General features: G+C 42.6%; 1 protein-coding gene across 1 annotated transcript; it reads left to right on the top strand.

Annotated features, from left to right (window-relative positions):
* The first annotated feature begins 1,512 nt into the window (after positions 1-1,512).
* LOC121687999 (activin receptor type-1C) lies at positions 1,513-22,405 on the top strand. The gene is made up of 9 exons (XM_042067274.1): positions 1,513-1,872; positions 6,123-6,353; positions 10,938-11,180; positions 11,564-11,794; positions 12,494-12,661; positions 13,679-13,835; positions 14,390-14,514; positions 17,188-17,318; positions 19,797-22,405. Exons 1-9 carry the CDS (start codon positions 1,806-1,808, stop codon positions 19,920-19,922), a joined length of 1,479 nt encoding a protein of 492 aa, XP_041923208.1. The 5' UTR covers positions 1,513-1,805; the 3' UTR covers positions 19,923-22,405.
* Positions 22,406-24,658: the final 2,253 nt, after the last annotated feature.

The following is a 24,658-nucleotide window of genomic DNA, read 5'->3' as shown; positions in this document are numbered from 1 at the left end:
TTGTGTCAAACTGCTTATTGTTTATGGAAACTAGAATACATTTTGCTCAGCGTTGTCCCCAATACCGCCCATTCTCAAGACTGCAGACTTGTAAGTTTTAGCTGTTTTGAGCACAAAGGGTCTTTTCATGGGTTCACCAACAACTGCAATTTTGTAACAAAATACATGGGCTGTGCCTGACCAGTCTCAAGTCAGTCTCAGAAGGAAATGGGCAATTAATTTGTTTTCACCTGAAAATGTCAGATGTCTAAACTTGACCCTAAACACTGCAAACTGCACTGCATGTGATTCTGAGCCCTTGCCCAGAACGAAATGGTAAGCTGTTTAGTCCAGGCAGATTTCTATTAATTTGTGTACATGCCCAAATTCACAGCCGGGCTTTATTTGAAGTAGTGGAATGGAGTACAAAGTAATTTTATCCAACCCATATTTTGTGGTCCTAAATCCAGTCAAGCATTCTTGCTTGTATTTCAACTGTTTTAAATTATGAAATCTGTTGTAAAAGGGAATGCACTAGTATGTCCTCTGTTTCTGTGTGGATGACTATCAAGAGCACACAGTACTGCATTGCATTATGTGTGAGTTTGTTTAAGTGTAATAGTTGGAGCATTATTTCAGTATTGCTGGCAACTGCACTAGCTATTGTGACAACGGGGAAAAACTGTCACCAGTGTTATAGCCCATGTGAGACCACACATTCAACTACAAGACAGTCAAGGGCACAGACTCCATTGTAAGATCAACTACTGCTGATCACTGTAGGAAAGAAAATTACCAAGCGCAACATAATAGTATTAGCGTTATTGCCCTGACCAATGTTATGGCACCACCCTCATAATGGACATGATCCACTCATAAATACAACCCCAATTTTCCCAGAACATAAGTACAATCATGACCGCTGATAAAAGTACAACATTGCTCTTAATCTGTGTTGCATTTATTTACTTTCTCTGCTGTATAATAAATTAAAGAAGTATAATAAATGAAAGGTTCTCTGATCAGGAGAATATTTCGAAAAAATATTTAATTAAAGTTCTATGTGCAACTGGGGAGGTTTGAAAATAAATGTGTTTGTGTGCCCAGGACTCTGTACATGATTGGCAGACCCTGGCATGGGGCAAGCAGTTGTTGTTATACTGCACCCTTGACCTGGTTCTATTTGGATGACCCAAGTCGCACCAGAGCTGTCAACTCTTGTATGATAAGGGTGTGTCACTATCTGGTTAGAAAGTTTTCCACATCGCCACAGCCAATTGTACACCAAATAGAAAATGCAACTCTATCCACAGTAGTTATTTATACATGTAATTAAACATGTGAGTTGTTAAACAAATGGGATTTATTTAAGCATAGTGAAAAGTATAGTTTATCCCTGTTTTGACAAGGATTCAGCGCGACTGTCAACTATTGAGATTCCCCATAATCCGCATGTTAACAACTCACTTCGACGCATCAAGACGCGTCAGTCTACTCAGAAACATGCTCCATGCGGTGCACTTGATATCTTGTTTACCGGGGTGGCAGTACTGTTAAGCAAGCTTGCCGTCACCAACGCAGAAGTTCATCTCTACATCCACACGTATTTATCGCTAGGTCTGCTCATTAATCCTCTTACATTCCAGGCAACGGAGGCGGGGCAAAACTCCTATTGCGTATTCAGTTTTCGCTCTGGTTATTTAGAGTGGAGCAGTACTGAAATGTGGGTGAAGGAATAACATCGAAGAACACTGCCATGACTTTGCTGCGAAAAGCCGTGTAGACCGTCTGTGTTGGAGTCAAGCAGATGTAGGCTACCTCCCATCATGAGTCGCTTCAGGTACACAGTTGAGGCGACGTTGATATTTCTCTCCGTCGCTCAGCTCACCTCAGGTACAGCAGTTTATTTTCACTTTCTTCTACGCTGTAGTTCACTGGTGAAATATATTACAGGACTGAGCTAGATGTAGCTGTCCATACAAACTAAACATGGCATTGACTTTAAAATACTCAGACGCAATCCAGCTACCTGTTAACTTCTTGCATTACTGCGCACGTAATTAATCTTCTTAAGATACAAAAATATGGGGAAAGCGCGCGCATGAACTCCATGACCACAGACAGGCGGATGATGACTTTCATTCATAATGAATTTTAACTAACATAAGCGATTTTCTCATGGACTTTGGACATTATGCAATTAAATGGGGTCATTATATAACAGACTTATAGGGAAAGTCAAAAGATCAGTGCTGAGTTTCTCATTATTTTATTAGCAGATCACAGGTGCGTTGGGAAAACCTTTACTGCAAGCATAAAACTCTCGTCATAGACTATAGCCTATCTTTATTTAATTTGAGGCTGCATACCTTTTTAAAGTGCGAAAAACTCAGCTCCTTACTTTTAAGTGTTAAACTGTCTTGCAAACAATACGCGTCAAAACCGTTTTAGACTTAAGCTATTGACAATGAAATATTTAAACTAAATTTACTGAATCTTTGCTGACATCTGTCAGCTCTTATAACACAATGACTATATAAAATATGTTAAAAAGCAAAGCTGACCAGCACTGCTGAAACTGAAATTATTAAAATATTGTTGGTTGGGAGGGTTTATTATAAATACCTCTCTCTGAAAATATCATACAACAAAAGAGCCATTAGATGTATGAATCAAGCTAATAGCTTTATAAACAGCAGTAACTGTATAAGTGTCACAGGATTACCCAACATTTAAAACATATTTAAATCATTCTTTCATGGGCTCAAGATACAAATGAATCTAATTCCAGTTTTCCTAGAACACAGTCCAGGATTAGTCTATGGTGCAGTTATTGACCTCATAGTTGCTACTATGTTACTAGAGTTAGTTCTGTTCTGATCTGGCATTAAATCAGCACTAAGTTTTATTCAATCCCATTTTTAAAAATATGTGTGCATTCTGTTTGTCCATTCAAAATAAAAGTTGTTGTTTTTTTGTCTGGAGCTATCAGTTGTATTTTATTTTATTGTGAAGCACTTTGGATATGTGTGCTATGTACATTCAAATTACTTACTTACTTACTTACTTACTAAAACACACCTCTTCTGGTCAATCCATGTCACCACTGCTTCATTGAAACCACTGCACAAAAACCTGAATGCAAACGAATACTAAAATACAGTTGTGTCATTACTGACCAAGTCACTAAGAGCGTACTAAAACTGGGCACGGTCACTTGTACTGTGCCAGAGTACGGTTCTCTCCCGTTCTTGGTTTGCACTCACACTGCATACTATCAAACTGTACACAGGCACGGTTGAGCTGCTGTGCTCTAGAATCTTGGCATCGGCGTCATCATAAGCCCAACTGTACTGTGTCCCTCCTCCTCAAGCGTACCCGGGCACCGAAAAGCGGCCCATGTCCAGGTATGGTACGGAGTGATCACACTGGCCAAACGAACTGGACTTTGGGGGTCAAACATACTCAGGTACGGGACAGATGGCACAGTGTGAGTGTGCCCTTAGTTGTGTTCTGTCCTGGCTAGTGACAGAGAACATGCATAAGCAGGCAGAAATGGACAGCACATGGCTGTCACTATACACTCAGAATGATAGAAAATCTGTCACTTATGGAAAAGACCTTTGCCGCTGAAATGAGTCCTCGGATCAGTGTCACATGTAGGAAAAGATATGAGTATTGCATATGGGCCATATATCACCTTCTCTGTTACAATGTTTGAGCTCCCACACCATTTGAGTATTTAGGGCACTTTATCAGTCCATACTCTCTCTACACTCTTAAAACAAATATGTGGTCCCTATCTGGACACAGAGATGTGTTAAAATAACAATGCAAGTTGTGTTGTTTTCAACACAAGCGGTGTTATTTTCAACACATTTTGTGTAACAAATAAAAAAGGAAACAACACAAACTTGTGTTGTCCCTATCTGGACACAGAGATGTGTTAAAACAATGCAAGGTAAGTTGTTTTCAACACATTAGTACATATGTACACAGAGAGAGTGTGTGGCATGTTGTTCTGTATTTAGATCTGCACCAAATTGCCTCATCAATCTGGACACATTGCTCACTGCAAGATGGAGCTCTGCATAATAAGTGCAGACAGAGTGCTCCTCTTTTGAGAATTCAGCTGCACTCAACCCAAATATATTAGAGTGGACGATGATGTCTGGGGTTTGGAAACAGGATGAGTGATATGTCTCAGTGAAACCAAAGTAAAAAAACACCCCAAAAAGGTTCAGCCTGTCAGACAGGAAAATTGCCCCAATCTCCAGCTGAAATGAACCAGTGTTTATGGATCAGCTGTGCCATCACTCGGAGGCTGTGCCATCACTCCGAGGTCAATTACACCTGTGGGAGAATTTACCCCCTTGGCTTTGTGGCTGATAGTCCTTATTTTAGGCACTTAATTACTTATATTGCCCCAGACAGGCTGGTAATGTGTCAAAGAGAGAGCACTCCTATAGGCTATATGTGTTTTTTTATTGTGAACTGTAAAGGATACGATATGTGTGAAGGTGAATGCAAATATTCACAGGTGTCTAGGTTGATTATACTCCTGATAACCCTGAATATAGCTCAGGACAAGATGTAATACAACTGTATACATTTACACTTGTATGCACATTTCTAAAATATCCACCCATGGGACCATCAGAGTGGGTTCATATATTTTTTTTCAAAGGTCAGATTTACTGTGCCTGCTTGATAATCAGGGTTCCCACTCTAAGTCAAATGTAAAATTCCATGACTTTTCCCTGACAAAATTATGTATTACTCTATAATCTATTACTTTTTTAGAGCAGGAAATTAATAAATGAGCATTGAATAAACAGTTGGTTAAAAAGTTGGGCTACTCAAGTAAACAATAAATCTAATAACCAGATATACACATTAAATATTTGTATTAATGTATTTTGGCAAGTAAACTTTAAAGTGCTACAACAAAGTTCCCTGATATTCCATGACTATGCCCCCAAAAATATGAAATTCCCTGACTTTCCATGTTCCAAAATTCCATGATATTCCAGAAATTCTATGACTCCTGGGAACCCTGAATAATGGTCACTGAGCACTTAAACTCTGATTCTTGATGTCACTGAGAAAGACTGAGTTTCAATGAGGGCAGCTTATCTTTGAGATCATTCGGTGTATGTTGAGGGAGAGTTATACCGCTGAACAGCTCAAGCAAAAATGCCATACGTTGGTTGATTAAAAACAACGTTGTAAATCTGAAAACAGGATGGAGGCGGATATTTAATAAGTTTAGCTTGAATAACAAGGAGAGACTTCACTTTGATGTGATGTTTATTGAAGGAAGTGTTGAATTTCTGTGAAAAGTCGATACCCTCTGGAATGAATTCTTTCTTCTATGTATTTATAAATTTGTAGTGTGCTGATGTATGCTCAGAGAGCAGAGTGATTCCTCACTGAAAGATTCTCAATCTCACTTACAAATCCAATGGAGTCTAGGCCGAATCTCATTGCCCTCAATCAGAACTTCAGACACAGAAACACAGAAAATGAGTTTCAGATGGTCTCAGTGAAAGTCAACTTATTTGCCACTGACAAGCTGAGCACTGCGTTGTTGATGACTTTCTCTGGACAGTGCAGGTACAGACGAGCTGTTAAGATTAGCTAGGGTGTTAGACTAAGTGGCATTAAGCACATTTCTCCTGCAATTGAAGTGAACAATCTGTGTTATGTCACAGGGAAGATAGTGTCTTAAGAGAGCAAATAGCCACCAGCTCCCATGGATGGCTCTGAAAAACCTATAGCTAACAGGATTAAAGCCAATTTCTGCCTGTCTATTTACAGCCCTTTTGTTATGAAGGAGACTGTGTACAATGGGAGTGGGATGGAAGTGTCTGTTGATTTCTTATTCTTTTAGGTTCAGTCAAGGAACCTTTCAAAAGAAAGCCTCCAAGTAGCTTCAAGCTGTCACAGGTGTGTTTTTATATGCCGTTGTTCAAGGTCCTTATCTCGATCGCTTTTTTTTGTCTCTTTTTCTTCCACAAAAACGGCTATAGCAGCACTGATATCATTCAGACTGACTACCAAGCCAAATAAATTGCAGTGTCGTCACATTTGATTGTTTTTGATGAAGACTTGATGTCTCTCCTCTGTCCTCTCTCCTCCAGCTCTGAAGTGTGTGTGTCAGCTGTGTGCCAACAACACCTGTGAGACGGGGGCGGACGGGGCCTGCTGGAACTCGGTCATGCTCATCAACGGCAGGGAGGAGGCCGTCAAGTCTTGCCTGTCTCCCTCGGAGATGAGGGGCCAGGTGTTCTGTTACAGCTCGCGGAACGTCTCCAAGAGGAACTGCTGCTTCACCGACTTCTGCAACAACGAGACCCTGCACTTGCATCCGGGTATGCTGCTTACCTCCAGCTCTCACCTCAGACCTGGAACTCCCAGCCTGTGGGAAGATGGGCTTCTGCTGTTCGGTTAACTACTAGCTTGCAACTACTTTGTCAAACTATCTGTTTTGCTGAGTAACTGAGTAAATGGTAATTAATTTTGATTGCCCTTCTACATGAGAATATCTTTGTTAGCAATTTATCATGGCCACATGATGGCTCTGAATTGAAATTCAGCTCAATAGCATCTTTGAGACAAGAGAGTCTTGTAGAAATCATCAGTTTCCGAATAAATCTAATGAATAACAAAGATGCACTGTGGCGTTTCAGAGTGCTGACTGGTTGCTAAGCAAACAAACCGCGCCGCTGGAGTTCACCAATGTTTAATTAAAAAGTGCCAGGATGGCTTTTCACGTTTGTCTGGAAACCCACTCATTAGCCAAAATACCAGGTGACCTTTCCTCTTCTCCTCCTGCCTCAAAGCTCGGCTCCATTATTCAGGCACAGATTGTCCGACCGCGTGGGTGTGTTTGTCTGGACCTTTACATGACCAGTCGGCTGGGTGTCAGGGGAGGAGTATCCCACCCTCACCCCCACCCTCCGCTGGGCCCCTCCACCCACGCAGGCCTTCCCTATTTCCTTCCCTGGGGCTCAGACCCACAGCCTTGCCAGACACACACAGGGGGATGATCCACGTCTATATCCTGTGACATAATAGTGCTAGCAGGGTGTACCTCAGGGCAGTCTGTGACGTGGTTGGGAGGGTTTATAAATACCTCTCTCGTTCCTGCAAAGCCTTGCACTCATCCGCTTGTTAGCTGGTCAGACACCTGAGTTGGCAAGAGTTTTAGATAATGGCCCCAGAAATGCCTGAGGTAATTAGTAGACAAGTGTTGTTGTTGGTATAGTCATCTGGTTGTTTTTCAATGGGATTAAATTTGTGTATAATATAGTATGGACTGATACATTTGTCATTTGTACTCTCTGAAATAGCCTTTGAGGGATTGTTCTGCACAGAATGGAACAGTATAGTGTCTCTCATCATATGTGCCATAGTTTTATCAGTATAGTAATGGATATTTTGGGAATATTATGACATTGCACTTTGCATTGTTCCTCATCCTGTCAAGAATTGTAAGTAGGGTGTTTTGCAGAGGCATAGGAAAGGGGCGGGACTTCCTGTGTTAATGTATGGTTTGGGTCAGCTAAGTTTTTAAAGTTTCGATAGATAATATTTTTATAGTACATACTGCATTAGACAATGAGGCAACTCACACAGGAGGGAATCTATTGCCTTAAAGTGACACCAGGCAAGCCTGATGCTTTTTCTCTACGAAGCTCCTCCTAGCGTCTGTACGTGTCGATACGTGTGCGAGCCCTCGCTCGGTCTGAAGCTCTTCCTTCTTTGCATCTTCCGTTTCGCTGCTTCTTCGCCGGCTCTGCCATTATACACACGTTTGCAACAATCGCTAGCGTTTCGTTAGCCTGACTCTGTGCTGGGGATGCAGGATGTAAACTGATCCTGCTTCTCGCGATGTCTGAGACTTTGTGAGACTGAAGGTCGGTGGGTCGGATACACTGAACTTGCAAGCGGGATATTCTTCCTACAGGCAGTAGGGGCGGGCGAGAGAGTCTTCATTCCCCCTGTAATGAGTAATTTAACCATATACCGACTTACGAAGATGATTAATTAACACGAAAACGTTGCCTGGTGTCCCTTTAAATTATTAATTCATTAAGATAAGCAGAATTATTTTTGTCAGGTTGTATTATCACTGAATGCTAAAAGGTTAAGGAAATGCTAACAACAAACAACCCCACTTGGCCCTCTAGTGCATGTGTATATGAGTGGGCTATTGATCCAAAGGGCAGTGTATCTATGGGAGTGTTCCACCTCTGTGTTACCCAGCTGTGACGCCTGACACTGCGATGCAGTGAAGCTTGTAATGGCTGTTCCCCTGGTTACCACATTGATTGTACGCACTGAGACTGAGTGATTCGGCGATTCACAAGTGCTTGTTAAATGACTAAAGCGATGGGAAAGCAATGGAAGGAAAAAGAGTCTGAGCTTTTTGTGTTCATGCGTGCTGTTTTTTCCCCAGAAAGCACTTATGGACCAATCACATCAACAACAAAGCACTTCGGCAGTTGTCCGAACAGTCTGGCAGGCCTATGAAATGAGCCAAAGTGCTGTGGGGGAGTGGATGTCAGCGTGGTGTTGGACCTGTGGCCTCATCCAAAGGCTCGCACTGGTGAATTGGCCCAACCAAAATCAATGGTTTTCTCTGGCTGTGTCTCGTTAGCATCGAGTAAGCCCACGCCCCTGCATCAAGAGTGGCCACAACCCTGTGGTCATCCACCGCGGCTTTTAACATCACATCTTCATTAAGACTGCATTCCTCCCAAGAGGCTGTTGAAGTACATTCAACATGCTGGGACAGAAAGCTCATGTATCCTCATTGCATCACAGAACCCCAAAGCCTTTCACGTGCACATTATGGCCTTGGCTCACTACAGTTATGCTGATAAGACACATTTGGGTAAACAGAAACCAGAGATATTCCCAAAAAGCAGAGCATGTGTCTATCTATAATGCCTTAAGGCACATCATATCTCTCTGGCTTTATGGTTTTCATCTAAAACTGTGCCGTGAGTAAATATATATGCCAAGGATTAGAGATGCTATAGTGTGTCTCTGTTCACAGCCATACAGCTCTTTGAGAGGTCAAAGATCCTCTCTTATCAGGAGGGCTATATCTTTTTGCTCATACAATCTATAATATAGAGTGATATTCTCATGTCAAATATGCTGTACAGCTGTCTCAGTTGAAATTGTAGCCACTGCCAAACTCCGTCTGTTTTCCACCCTTGACCTCAAAGGAACTTTTTGGAAAATTAGCTTATTTGCCGTCAACCCCAGAGTTAGATAAGAGGATACATACATGTACCCTTCTCTTCTCTGTACGAGCAGTAATCCAGTTTGACACCGTGAGCCTAGCTTAGCACAATTCACTGGAAGTGAGTTAGAACAGCTAGCCTATAGCTTTCTTTTAGCTATAGGCTAGCTACAGTATAGGCTAACTGGTCTAACTCACTAATTTATTAATAAGCTAATTTCACAGAAAGTTGGCATGTACCTTTAAATGTCATCTGTGTTTTGCTGACTTGAAATGTGCCTCCTGTATGAGCCTCCAGTTTCACTCCCTTCCACATGAATCACACAATTCCCCATTCAACTGAGACTGATTCTGCCACTTTTGGTCCAGTTGGACTGTTTTTTTTTATTTCTGGTGGAAAGTAAAAAACACATTTTGAAATACCCAACTCTGGTTCTTGTCACACACGTACTCCCTATCTGGTCCCAACTTGTCAGCAAGCATTGCAACATCCCCCACTGGTCCCAATGGGTAAAGATATATGCTTGGATGCTTGTTTTATGAAAGTGGTATTCATTTTCAACACAAATCAGGGGAAAAAAGAAATCAACAAATATTGCTTCACAAAGTATTGCACCACATGTCATTTCAAAAGTGAAAAAAAAACAAAACAATGAGTTGATAAAATAAATAAACAACTAACATTAGTGCTCCTCTTCCTATCATCATACTGGACCAGTCTGTGGAAGACTGAGGCATTGATTAGAGATTTTGTTGGCATCTCAGAGCTGTTTTCAGCTAAGTCACCTTACTTCTCGCCCACTCTGCGCATCAAGGACAGCCGTCTAAAAGTCAATGCCCCTCACTATTCCCCTGAATGATACTTAATCACATGGCTTGCACAGAGGCCAGATTGCTTCCACTGATCTTTCATCTTCTTTTGCTATACTATGAGTAATTGTTTTTCAGTGGGCACACTGATAATAAATTAGATTGCAGCGAGGAGTTTAATCTTGAGTCATAAATTGCGCTGGGGTCTGATTTGATGTTTTTGTCTTGTTGTTTCGTCATGAAGATGATTCAGACTTTATTCACACTTAGGCTTTTGTGAAAGGGCTGTTATTTACATATTGACTTTTGTCCCTGCTACAGCTGAATACCTTTCTCACTTGTAGTCATCCCAGACTAAATAGTGAAAAGCCAGCTAGTTTGTATAGAGCACATTCATTTGCTGAATTCATATTGATTCCATCAGAATACCCTGCTATTCTAGCCCTCCGTCCTTAAAAGTCAATTTCCTGCAGAGTGTAAGAGAGAATAGAGTGAGAGAGAAAGAAATGCATATTGAAAACAATAACAAAATTATATTTTTATTGTACAAAATGTCTGTATTTTTAACTAAAGTCAGCCTGTACATTACCTGCTGTTTGTGTTGCTTATCCACATGTTATTGATGGTTATATGTTAACAGTAGCAGGCGTAGTCATTTTGATAAATGACAATTAGACAGTTACATTGTCTCATGGGCTTGTTAATGTTGCATTTGACATACACTATCATACAAAACTAGAAGATATTTTGTAAACCTCCCCATTACATGAACAGAGGTCTATAGGTCAGAGGATTTCACATTTCAACATCTCTGTCCGTTAGTAGAATTCTATAATTAAATCTGTGTGTGTGTGTGTATGTGTGTGTGTGTGTGTGTGTGTGTTTCCAGAGAAGCCTCCTGAAGGGCCTGGCTGGGGCCGGTTGGAGCTGGCAGCGGTGATCCTAGTGCCCTCGTGCCTGCTGTGTGTGGGAATCATGATAGGCGTGTGCATCCTGCAGGGTCAGCGCTGTGCCCACGCCAGAGGCCACAAGCAGGACGTGGAGGAGCCGCTGGACGACCAAAGCCTCATGTCCGCCGAGAAGTGTCTGAAGGACCTGATCTATGACATGAGCACCTCTGGGTCAGGCTCTGGTCAGTGGCTCTCCTGAATGGGGCGGGTGGTAAGGGGTTGGATTGGGGCCGGAAATCTGTTTGAAAGGTCCTTTCCCTGCTCATTAATAGTGTGTGCTGAGAAAAACTTGTTTTTGCACACAATCCTAGCTCTGTTAAGTCAAGTTTTTCATGTTTCTTTGATGATGGCCAAAACTGGCTAAAATGCTAACTGTGCATGATTACTATCTATGACATGTTTCACAGTTATGATAGTCTCTCAATTTATTTCCCATGAGAATTGACCAAACAAAGAACTATGGCATATGCAGGAAACTAAAGTGTGTTACTCAAGTGATTTTAGACTGGAATTAGTGGTTATTAATGGTGGTTAGCGATTATTTATCATAATGTATCTCTGTCAGGTTTGCCGCTGCTGGTTCAGCGGACCATTGCCCGTACCATCGTCCTCCAGGAGAGCATCGGCAAGGGGCGCTTTGGGGAGGTGTGGCGGGGCAAGTGGCGTGGTGAGGACGTGGCCGTCAAAATCTTCTCCTCCAGAGACGAGCGCTCCTGGTTCCGCGAGGCCGAGATCTATCAGACCATCATGCTTCGCCACGAGAACATCCTGGGCTTCATCGCCGCGGACAACAAAGGTGAGTCACTCACATGGAGTTCCATTACTTTTCCTAGAGTTCAAAGACTAAGTAAAGGACACACAAGTTCTTTCAAACTAGTTTGAGAGCATGGAATCTAGATGTGGAAATCAGAGTTGTTGTTGTTGTTTTTTAACGTAAAACCAAATTTTATGTTTGCTTGTCTTCATAAAGGTCAGACAATCCACCGCAGCTTTATGCAGTGAACCATTTCACAGTGAGCTGTGAAATGGTTCTGAACAGAGCATCATATGAATCACATGATTATATGTGTGACTGAGAATAGAGTATCATCTCTCAGTAACCAACGCTGTGAATCCTGGCTTGTTGTAGAAGTCTTAATTTTTCATGCTGATGGGTGGGGTAATTTCAGTAATCGGCACAGCGGCATGTTCCTGCAACGGGATTACACGTGTGCATCCCTGCTAAGCTTAGTCGCAGTGTCATTTACCGAGTGTGTGTGTGTGTATGGTGTGTGTGTGTGTGTGTGTGTGTATGTGTGTGTGTTTACTCCTCCTTTTATTGGGAACAGGCGATCTCAGACAATAAAATAATAGATGTCTTGTCGCTTGGAAACCTGGTTCAGGAAGAGGAGCATGTGATGTGCTCTGGTGCTCTGACATGGAAGCAGAAAGCTCCCTCTTTCTCTCTCTCTCTCTCTCTCTCTCTCTCTCTCTCTCTCTCTGTGTCTCTCCTCAGATAATGGCTCGTGGACACAGCTGTGGCTGGTGTCTGAGTACCACGAGCACGGCTCCTTGTTTGACTACCTGAACAGGTACACGTTGTCGGTGGAAGCCATGATCGTGCTGGCCCTGTCCATCGCCAGCGGCCTGGCCCATCTCCACATGGAGATCATTGGCACTCAGGGTGAGAGGCCTGCTTTCTCTGCTAGATTCATAGATAGACAGATATATTTAGACAGGTATATGTAATGGGGAAATTTTACTTGAACTCCACAAAACATACAACCATGTAATCAAACACAGACAGACCTAGATACACAAACAATTAAATAAATAGGTATGTCAGTAAAAATAGACAACAGACAAAAAAGAAATCCTCCTGAGGAACCCGAAGCATGGGATGCAGTCTCTATGACCTCAGCTTTTTATTTCATTTTAGGTGACTGTTGACAATTTTAATTGATACAGGAACAAAATAGTTTTTGAATATTCAATCGCTGCCAGTGCAAGCACTCATGTGTAGCTCATTAAGAACATTTGAGGCCTGGAGGAGAAAGGAGGAGATGTTTTGACTATTGGTGTCACTGGATTTAATTCTGTCCTCTATACATTCAGGTAGCCATTTCGGGAGCAGTTTTGTCAGTCCATCAGACCATGCTTTGAACCACAGCTATTGCCGTGGCATTTGGAACAAACTGCAGCTGGAGAGCTCTCATTTTAAAGAGCTTAGTGACTATTGTTGTGTGTAATAAATTACATAACGGATATGATAATGTTCCAAAGAATTAGGTGAAAATTCAAATAGTCTGCAGAGCAAAATCTGCTTTCAATTTTTCTTTTCCAGTTTGTCTGCATGTCTGTAATGTTAATGTTCTTTAGTTTACTCAACTTTCTTTACTCTTTTATGGTCTCACATACAACAGAGCAGTTTTATCAATAATTATCAATATTATCAAATAAATATGTATAAAAATATGTATTAAATCCAGCTGTATCCTGCTTCAACATACACATTTCAAAAGTTTTCACTCTCTTTCTCTCTCTCTCTCTCTCTCTCTCTCTCTCGCTATTAATTTCTCTCCCATCATTGAACAGCTCCATACCTCACAGGAGGACTATAATTAGTTTAGTTACAAAAAACCCTGACAGACACAGTGTTGGAAGGGTCTGACTGCCCATGGCTTTTTTTTATGTGCGACAGGAAAACCAGCCATTGCTCACAGAGATATCAAGTCCAAAAATATCCTGGTGAAGAAGAATGGCACTGCCGTCATCGCCGACCTGGGCCTGGCCGTGAAACACGACTCCGGCACCAACACCATCGACATCCCAGCCAATCACCGAGTGGGCACCAAGAGGTGAGACCTCTCCAGCTGCTCCTTGTCTTACATGTACGAATGGCATATTCACAGCCGTCTGTGTCCACACAGGTGTTCACATTAATATTGATTTCGCACCCCCGAAAATGACAGCTTGGAAGGACGGAGGGTGTGAAAAGGAGAAGCAGTATAGAAATGCAATCACTTGGCCAGTCAATGTCAGTTTGACATTATTGGCCAGTCGGGGGTGCGCCCTCTAATCCAATGCATGATGCAGTATCAAACCAAATAAGCTGAGGCCTTACCCCCCCCCCCCCCCCCCTCCCAACACCCACTCGCTTAGAGCGGCTATTTGCAGCTCGCCATATGCTCTCACATGTTAATATGATGATGAGGACGTATGCACATGCTCATCCCCCATTATCTCTCTGACCACTCAGTGACCTGCCTTTGGGTTCAGGTTACTGCCTGGAGAAAGAGAAGAGACAGATGTGTCATTGTTTACCCTCCGTGCTAGCACCCCGCTTCCCCACCCCCCTCTCTCCTCCCTCCAGCTCTCCTTCATTGGTAGTAAATGAGTTCATCCCTTGCAGGTACATGGCGCCTGAAATACTGGACGACACGATCAATATGAACAGCTTCGAGACATTCAAGCGGGCGGACATCTACTCGCTGGGGCTGGTGTTCTGGGAACTGGCGCGCCGCTGCTCGTTTCGAGGTAGGAGCTGTGGCAGCACAACACCACAGCACGGGGACAGTGAGTCACTGCAGACCATGACTCACTGCAGACTCCACATCTCATGCACACACACACAGACACCTATGAACGTAGGGCATAATATACTATTGACATACTATAGTAGATATGACTACATGGTAATGTAAGCAATGCCTTGCACACCACTATATATTGGAATGCATGCTTACAAAAATAGTTTGGAAACACACATTAAACTTGTTGTTGTTGCTATGTGTTCTTAATTCTGTGACCAAATTGTTTTGGGCCATGTCTAACTAGTTGAACTGTAGCTACTGCAGTGATCCCAAACTCACTGTGGCAAAACATTTGGAGCAAACTGCAGCTAGGGCTCTCTCATTTTAAAGAGCTTAGTGACTATTGTTGTGTGTAAATTACATAACCGGTATATCAACATCGTCCAAAGAATTAGGTGAAAATTCAAACAGTCTGCAGAGTAAAATCTGCTTTCAGTGCCACTTTTCTGGTTTGTCTGCATGTCTGTAAGATCAATTAAATGTTGTTCTTTAGTTTACATAACTTTCTCTGCTCTGTCATTGTCTCACATAAAACACAACAGTGTTCCATTTACACTGTGTGCAAAATTATTAGGCAAGTTGTATTCCTGAGGATTTATTGTATCGTTGAACAAATACAGTTTTCCCAGTCAATCAAAAATGTTAATACACCTCAAATCTGAATATTTAACAGAGGAAAAGTGAGTTTTGGCTTCATCAGGAAAATATCTATGTGTGCAGAATTATTAGGCAACTATTAGTGTGCAGAATTGTTATGCAACTAAATGAAAAGCTAAAATGTTCCCATCTCACTTGTTTATTTTCATTTCTTAGAGTAAGAATAATACATGAACAACTCAGTATGTACAAATACACACTTCTGACATTTCAAAAAATATTCAGTGACCAATATAGCCACCCTTCTTTTCAATAACAGTCATGAAGTTCTCAATGGGGTTTAGGTCAGGTGAAGGGGGCCACGTCATTATTCTGTCATCTTTAAGGCCTTTGCTGGCTAGCCATGCAGTGGAGTACTTAGATGCATGTGATGGAGCATTGTCCTGCATAAAAATCATGGCTTTCTTGAAGGATGTAGACTTTTTCCTGTACCACTGCTTGAAGAAAGTATCTTCTAAAAACTGGCAGTAGTTTTGGGAGTTGATTTTAAGTCCATTTTCAACTCTAAAAGGTCCAACTAACTCATCCTTAATAATAATACGTTAGACCGGCACATCCGGGAACTTGACTCGTGACAAACGTTCCCGCCCCTTTCGGGGGGAAAACAAACAACCCCTCTCATTAACTCCAATGCAAATTAGGGTCAATAAACATAATTCGTACAGAAATCGCAGGAGTAAATAATAACAAAAAATACCACAAATCAATATGACCACTCAATACATAACCACTTTGCCGGTCGTTGACCGTGAAGGATACCTACACAAGCTTAATTCAATTAATATAAAAACATGTCCCTTCAGTCTCCCGAGTACGAAGTGGTGCAACAACCCCACTCAGTGACCAGAAGTGTCATACAGTCTTCTCTTCTTATGGCTTGTAGCCATAATTTTCTTCTGTCAGGATTTTTTTTGAGGACATGGTAGGCAAAAGACACTCAGGGAGGGGTTCTTAGCTGTGTGGTTGGTACATGTCTACCGGTTCACTCTGGCTTGTTCTGAGGGAATGTTTTCCCCTCAAAAGGGGCATGGCGCAAACAACCTGCTATGTGTGACGCGGGTCCGGTTGTAAGTATAGCAGCCCATACCAGTACCCCACCTCCACCTTGCTGGCGTCTGACTCGAAGTGGAGCTCTGTGCCCATTAGTGATCCAGCCACGGGCCCATCCATCTGGTCCATCAAGAGTCACTCTCATTTCATCCGTCCATAAAACCTTTGAAAAATCTGTCTTCAGATATTTCTTGGCCCAGGCTTGACGTTTCAACTTATGAGTCTTGTTAAGTGGTGGTCGTGTTTTAGCCTTTCTTACCTGGGCCATGTCTCTGAGCACTGAACACCTTGTACTTCTGGACACTCCAGGTAGGTTGCATTTCTGGAATATGGCAGCACTGGAGGTTAATGGGTTCCTGGTAACTTCACGTTTAATTCTTCTCAAGTCTCTAGCAATTAATCTGCGCCTTTTTTTTCTCCACACGTTTCTTGCGACCCTGTTGACTATTTGCAACGAAACGTTTGATTGTTCGGTGATCACGCCTCAATATCTTTGCTACTTCAAGAGTGCTGCATCCCTCTGAAAGGCATTTTACTATTTTTGACTTTTCAGAGTCTGTTAAATCTCTTTTTTGGCCCATTTTGTCTGAGGTAAAGAAGCTGCCTAATAATTATGCACACCTTGATATAGGGTGTTGATCACTATAGGCCACTCCCTCCCTCATTACACAAATACACATCACCTGATAATGCTTAAATCCAATTAGCATTCAAGTTTATATAGCTTGGAGTTGGAAAATATGCATGAAAATGGCAATAAGGTCAAAATACTCACTTGCCTAATAATTTTGCACACAGTGTATTTAGAATCACGTTCAACTTGAGTCCTTGAAAAGAAGTGTTGCCGCTGTTATAACTCGACATGACTGAAAAAGGTTTGTTGACAATTTAATTTCATTTTTTGTGTCAGGAATCCATGAAGATTTCCAGCTGCCTTATTATGACTTGGTGCCTTCGGATCCGTCCATCGAGGACATGAGGAAGGTGGTGTGTGACCAGAAGCTCCGGCCCAACATTCCCAACCAGTGGCAGAGCTGTGAGGTGAGCAATGGAGGGGGTAGAACAGAGGAGAGATGTGGTAGAGTTGTGAGGAGAGGAAAGGAGAGAGGAGAGGAGAGGACAGATGAGAGGAGAGAACAGAGGAGAGGAGACAGAGGGGAGGAGAGGACAGAGGAAAGGAGAGGAGAGAGGAGAGGAGAGGACAGAGAGGAGAGAGGAGAGGACAGAGGAGAGGAGAGAACAGAGGAGAGGAGACAGAGGGGAGGAGAGGACAGAGGAGAGAGGAGAGGACAGAGGAGAGGAGACAGAGGGGAGGAGAGGACAGAGGGGAGGAAAGGAGAGAAGAGAGGACAGAGGAGAGGAGAGGAGAGAATAGAGGAGAGATGTGGCAGAACTGCCCTTACGAAAATTCACTCTGGTTTCCTATGGTTTTATGCAGTAACTGTGGTTTTACCATGGTACCCCATGGTGATGATGATCATCATGCTCCTAACCATAGTACTACTATGGTTTATGCATAGTTCTTCATAGTAGCTTTGGTACCACCACCATGGTTCCCCTATTGCACTTCATGGTGACTGTGCTACTACTATGGTTTTAACATGGTAACCGTGTAACTACTATGTAACAGTCCATGATGTTGCAAAGTTGGCTTAGGAACAACTATGCTTTATACCTTCTGAAGAAAACCATGGTTTATACCTTCTGAGGAAAACCATGATTAATTACCATGGTAATGCAAGGGTTTAACGACAGTCAACTATGATAAAAGTGTAGTGATAAACCCTGATGAGCTCTCCGTACTGACAACTGCAGCTGAAGCATCATTCGCACAGTAGGTAGCGTGTCATCTAATCTAAAGGTTGTGAGTTCGATCCTCACATGGGGCATGGTGCTTTTTTTTAATCAATTATAGTGATAAACCATGGTTATCATAGTTACCCAAAAAAACATTAAACCAAAAAACCATAGTAAAACCATGGTTAATTTTCATAAGGGTGTGAGGAGAGGAGAGGACAGAGGAGAGGAGAACAGAGGAGAGGAGAAAACAGAAGAGAGAAGAAAACAGAGGAGAGGACAGAGGAGAGGACAGAGGAGAGGACAGAGGAGAGGAGAAAGGAGAGGACAGAGGAGAGGGGAGGAGAGAACAGAGGAGATGACAAAAGAGAGGACAGAGGAGAGGAGAAAACAGAGGAGAGAACAGAGGAGAGGAGAGAACAGAGGAGAGGACAGAGGAGAGGACAGAGGAGAGGAGAAAACAGAGGAGAGAACAGAGGAGAAAACAGAGGAGAGGACAGAGGAGAGGACAGAGGAGAGGACAGAGGAGAGGACAGAGGAGAGGGGAGGAGAGAACAGAGGAGATGACAAAAGAGAGGACAGAGGAGAGGAGAAAACAGAGGAGAGAACAGAGGAGAGAACAGAGGAGAGGACAGAGGAGAGGACAGAGGAGAGGAGAAAACAGAGGAGAGAACAGAGGAGAAAACAGAGGAGAGGACAGAGGAGAGGACAGAGGAGAGGAGTGGAGAGATGTGGCAGAGCTGTGAGGAGAGGAGAGAACAGAGGAGAGGAGAGGAGAAAACAGAGGAGAGGAGAAAACAGAGGAGAGGACAGAGGAGAGAACAGAGGAGAGGAGAAAACAGAGGAGAGGAGAAAACAGAGGAGAGGACAGAGGAGAGAACAGAGGAGAGGAGAAAACAGAGGAGAGGAGAAAACAGAGGAGAGGAGTGAAGAGATGTGACAGAGCTGTGAGGAGAGGAGAGAACAGAGGAGAGGAGAGGAGAGAACAGAGGAGAGGAGTGGAGAGATGTGGCAGAGCTGTGAGGAGAGGAGTGGAGAGATGTGGCAGAGCTGTGAGGAGAGGAGGGGGAGAATAGAGGGATGAAAATGCAGATGGAGGTTGGAGAGAAGTAGTGGAACACAGACAGGAAACAGATTTGTGGGCAGAAACCCTGATCCTAACGCTAACCCTAGGGGCTAGATGTGGGAATACAAAAACAGGAACAATGGGGAGAATAGAAAGACCAACACGAAAATGTTAAGAACAGTAAAGAGGAACTTTCTTGGAGTTGAGTAAAGAGTAATGGATAAAATAAGAAAAAGAAATCCAGAAAAGTTTATGGAGAAGATGCAGAATGAGATGAGAGAAAGACAGAGAGGTAAGTGGTGGAGACGGCAGTCTGGAGGAGAAGAGAGAGTTGAAGGTAAAGTACCCTGCTGTTGCAATCAGGTGTCACAGTTGGCTTTGTGCTGTCTGTCTGCAGGAACCTTGAGCAGCTCGAAGGCCTCTGTAGACTGTATTTGCACTTTGATGTGTCACTTTATATTGCAGACTAGGTGATATTTCAGGAATGTGTATTAGTTTTAGTGCTTGTGAGAGTGTCAATATTTATATGTGTGTGTGTGTGTGTGTGTGTGTGTGTGGGTGTGTTAGTGGAGAGAAAAAGAGAGAGAAAAATGGAGAGGAACACTTGCACGTCCGTGTGAATTGTCCTGAATTTCCCGTCTCTTTGAACCTGGCAGGCGTTGCGAGTGATGGGTAAAATCATCCGAGAGTGCTGGTACGCCAACCCCGCCGCGAGACTCACCGCCCTGCGGGTCAAGAAGACCATCTCTCAGGTGACGGTGACCAAGGACATCAAAGACTGAGCAGCCCCTGGGTAGAACGAGTTGTGCTCTGGTCCAGCCTGAATCCTCAAAGACACTGCAAGGTGACCCTAACACCCCCCTCCATCCCTACACAGACTTCAATATATGCCAAAGAACCCCAGTGTCTAGCAGCGAGGATCCCCGTTCCACTGTTCTATATCCACAACTGAATGTGAATCAAATCATGTGTATTCAAAAACTGTGACTCTAGGGAAAAAGAAAGGCTTTTGGATATGTGTATATACTTTGCTACCTCAAGTGTTTTATTTTTGTTTTCTATTTTTAAAAGTGCCAAATGCTATGAGTTGCACATGTACTCTGCTTTCTCGTGCCATAAATGATATGCTTGGTGTTCATGCATACTGATTGTAAATGTTACTGAGTAACACTCTTGGCTCAGCTGAAGAGGAGGACTCGGTGTTAGTCCACTCCTTAGATGGGCAGTCACTTGGCTACTACTGACCAAAGTCTCCACTGGAAGATTAATGTGTCTGAATCTCTCCCTGTAAACAATCACATTAACACTCCTACATTTACCCAAGGGGCCAATCAAGTGGTTGTGTTTGTCATCTAAGTGATTGTCCCTCGAATATCTCTTCTGAGATGTCCCTGATGCTCTTCTCTGTAGCCCCTAGAAACCCAGGAGGCCAAATAGAGAGGACAATTTAAGCACATTTCTGCCCAGAATCCATCTTTAAGTATTTCTATTCAGTAGATCTGTTTTTATCTCGCTTTGTGTAGAGGTACAGCTGAAATCAGATGTCACTGAACTCTGGTCTCTTACCAGCTAATCATATGAAGAGAAGATCAGGGAAACATATCAGTCAAAGAGAAACCTAGAGAGTACAGCTGAGTGCACACTATGAACTGTACTGTGTGTGTAGGAGAAAAGAGAAAACATTCACTCAATGCCTTCATCATGAAGGCTCTGTCTAGTGAAGCCTTACTTCTTCAAACTTGCGAAAATATAGAGATTATATGAATGTCTATTGATCTTCATAGCTAAATTTGTAATCCTCAAAGGTGTTAATTGATGCACTTTTCTTGTACTGTGTGTCACTAAACAATGTTTATACATTTAACTTCAGTGGAAAATGCTTTACTGGATGTTTTTATGTGCAAATATAATTATGATCGTAAAAAAGTGATTTTAGAGGTCTTATTAACAAATCACTATAATTGAAGGACTTATGACAGCACTTTGCTGACAGATTGGTATATGAAACTTTGCTTTTGCTGTTTGCATTATATAAGATGGGAAGTATATGTGCTGTGTTAAAACAGTGTTTTGTGTAAACAGAGACTGCTTGATTGCCTCTGTCATGAACAGTACTGCCATTTTTCTCATACAAAGGCTTTATTGCTCTGCTATGACACTCTGAAAGAGGAACATGAAGTGAATCTGGTTTGTATCTCCCTGTCTGGGGGCTGCGCCAGGTGAGCGCTGAGCTGGAAGCAGGCATCCGTTTGTGTCTGCGGTTACTTGGGTTCTTCTTTTCTGTGCTGCTGCTTGTGTACGTGTGAGTGTGAGACACTGGTCTGTTACCACAGGAGGCTGTTTTTTAAAGAGAGAAAAAAAATCAAGCAAGCACTCCTTAGGCTTTCATATGTACTCTGTTGTTTTTAGACTTGGGGTATATAGATATAGATATAGATATACTGACCCTAAAATGCTTCTATCTTAACAGTGTCTAGTTGCTTATGTGGCTTAAGAAAATGAAAAGAAAAAACTTAACTTAAAATCTTCTTGCACTAACAGTTATACCACTGTGACACTGACTTGCTATGCATGACGCCTAGTGTTAAACCCAGTCAATGGCCTATCATTTGATGTCTTTGGTTTCAATTCATTTGTTGACTGTCCAGTGTGTGTACACGCATGCCAATGTCACAGTGAGCATGTGTTCTGGTCTGCCCCTGTCTCTGCACATAGCACTGGATTCAAATACAATGCACTAGGCAGAGCTTAGTGTCCTGGGGATCGCTATTTACAGTGGGGGGGCAAATAGGGTATATAAAAGCCCTCATACACACTGCTGAAGTGCATGGTTTGGAACATAGCACTATGCATGTGAAGTATTGTCAGTGACCCTCACACATTAGCTACATAATGACTCACTGCATAGAGTACAGTACATATGAATGCCTTCAGGTTTGAAAACAGTGTTGTATGTTACAATGTCTCTCGTTGAAGGCCCATTCCAAACAGGAGATGGTTTCAATTCTTACCAGGTGTAGCATTGTTGTTCCTTGCTGAGTCACACCACAAAGAACGCTTTGGGGAATTTATCTCTGTTTCTGTTTTGTTTTACTTTGTTATTATGCTGAAAGCATGTAAAATGGGCGCTCATACTCCACGTTATGCTTTGAGTTCCGATCTCTGTGTCTTATTACAATTAGCAGTATACTTTATCTCTCAAGTCATGTTCTATTTATTGTATTCAGATGTGTGTTAACTGTGAATAAAGTATTTTTGGTTAACATTTGAGGTCAGTATTATTTCAATAGAGGAGAATTTCACCTTCATCTTCGTACTGAGATGAATAAATTAATCTGAGATTAATCTTTTTAAATGTATCCATCCACATCACTAACCTCTTTATCTTTATATTCTAGAAATAGTATTCAATATGTGTTAATATTGGATACTTAAATGTTCATGTAACATACAGTATGTAATATTTATTATTAAAGTGTTATAGTTTGTAATGTCACATCAGGTTAGAGGGTCATTATGTTTCTCCATCTCTTTATAGGAATAGTCATAAAGATTATGCTTATAGGCATTGTGGTCTAAACTAAAAACCCCATTCAATGTCCTTTTCCTGACAAAGAACATCCGTTGCACTGAGAACTCTTACCACTAACCTGATCTAAACATGCAAAGTTGACAGTTATAACGGATTTGACCGTTAAAACAAATGCAAGCCAGTCAGGCAATTCCATGCCTGAACTTTGCAGATATGACTCAGCATGTGATAATGTTGAGAGAGAGTATGTGTGTGTGTGTGCGTGTGAGATGTGAATGTGTGAATGTGTGTGTGTGTGTGTGTGTGTGTGTGTGTGCGTGCACATGTGTGTGTATGTGAAAGTTAGGTCACAGACAAGTTGCAAATGTATGTGTGTGTGGAAACTTAATGCTGGTGTGGTAACACTTGACTGGCCACCTTGCCTCAATCATTTAACAGCCCCAAGTCTGTTAGAATCATGTCTGACGTCACAATCATTTGCACATCTAAGTGCAATTCTACTGCAACTCTGCTTCTGTAAACTCATTTAGCTCTCGTTTGTATGTGACTCATTCCAATACTGTACTAAGCATAGTTCATTCAGTGTTACCTGCAGTTCAACGGCAGGAACCATTTCTGAATGAGATACCATGTACATGTACCCTGGGCCTCTCTCAAAGTCTATGAACTTGCATATGACAAATAATTCAATTCACTCATATCAAGTGACACAGATTTAAACAATGACTTATGGCCTACCATATTTTAAAAAGGCCCTTTACAGTAGACAGAAAATAATGTTGCTGTCTCCATCCAACTTGAACTCAGCTGAACTTTTCCTCCTTAAGACAGAGGGAGTTCTGATGCCCAGACAGTCCTGTGTCAGGCTGGACACAAGGCGATGCAAGAGGACAGAGGGGGCCAGTGGGACAGAGGATGTCTGAGTTGAGCAATCAGCTGTCTGTTGGTCTACTGTAGAAATTGAGGCAAGGGCTGCGGAAAAAAATATGAACAGTGAATAGTTATTTCACATTTCCTCTTTCCTCGCTTGAGCAATTGAACAGGGGGAAGCTGTATGGCAGTGCATGGGTAACATCCGAATGTGCTGAAGGTCAGTTTGATTTGGCTTGAATCGAACATTACAATGACCAAAGACTTCTATTTCTTAACAGTCCCTTAAGAAACTCTACTCTTATAAAGGTTTTCCCCCCAATCATGTTTTTGCCTTTTTTGAAATTTAAAAAAAATACCCCGCCACCACCCACTCCCCTCCCCATCCCAAAAAAAAAACGGAGCTGTTTTCTTTGTGACTGCTGACCTGTACGTGATACGCCTTTTCAGGAAAAAGGCGTGTGTGATGCCGCGGCTCCAGCGACCCGTGCGCTGTGTTTGTGGAGCAAGTCTCTGGCCTCAAGCTATGGCTCAAGCCTCCCTTTATCTGCCACCGTGCGCACCGCATAACTGCCCTCACAGGTCCTTGTCCGGGCACGCATGCGGGGCTGTTGCTGGCATCTGTGGCGGCGGGCAGGCATCCGTGGTGGCACATGCCAAAGACCCCCCCCCCCCCCAGGAAAAGGGAGACAGAGAGGAAACAGGTGGTGGTGGGGAGGTCGGCAGCAGAGGGGCTAGTTCCCTTCATGCATCTCTGACTTCAGACAAACCATGAATCAACTCATCTCAGAGTTCAGGCTACAGACACACAAAGGCATATTTAACTTGTAACTAAGCAGTTTCCCTCACAGCTGAAGTGCTTAGAAATAAATAAATAATAGAATGAGGTGGGCAGATAAAGAGAGGAATAAAGAGAGAGAGGGAGAGAGAGAAAGAGGGAGAGAGAGAGAAAGAGGGATAGAGAGAGAGAGAGAAAAAAAGGGAGAGAGAGGGAGAGAGAGAGAGAAAGAGGGATAGAGAGAGAAAGAGGGGGAGAGAGAGAGAAAAAGGATGTATGTGAGGCTTTTGATCGACGCACACAGGTCCACTGTGATCACATGGGGAGGATTTCCGTCC

The sequence above is a fragment of the Alosa sapidissima genome, chromosome 2, assembly GCF_018492685.1.
Source record: "Alosa sapidissima isolate fAloSap1 chromosome 2, fAloSap1.pri, whole genome shotgun sequence".
In the NCBI taxonomy this organism is placed as follows: domain Eukaryota; kingdom Metazoa; phylum Chordata; class Actinopteri; order Clupeiformes; family Clupeidae; genus Alosa; species Alosa sapidissima.
This window is presented reverse-complemented; position numbering and strand designations above follow the sequence as displayed.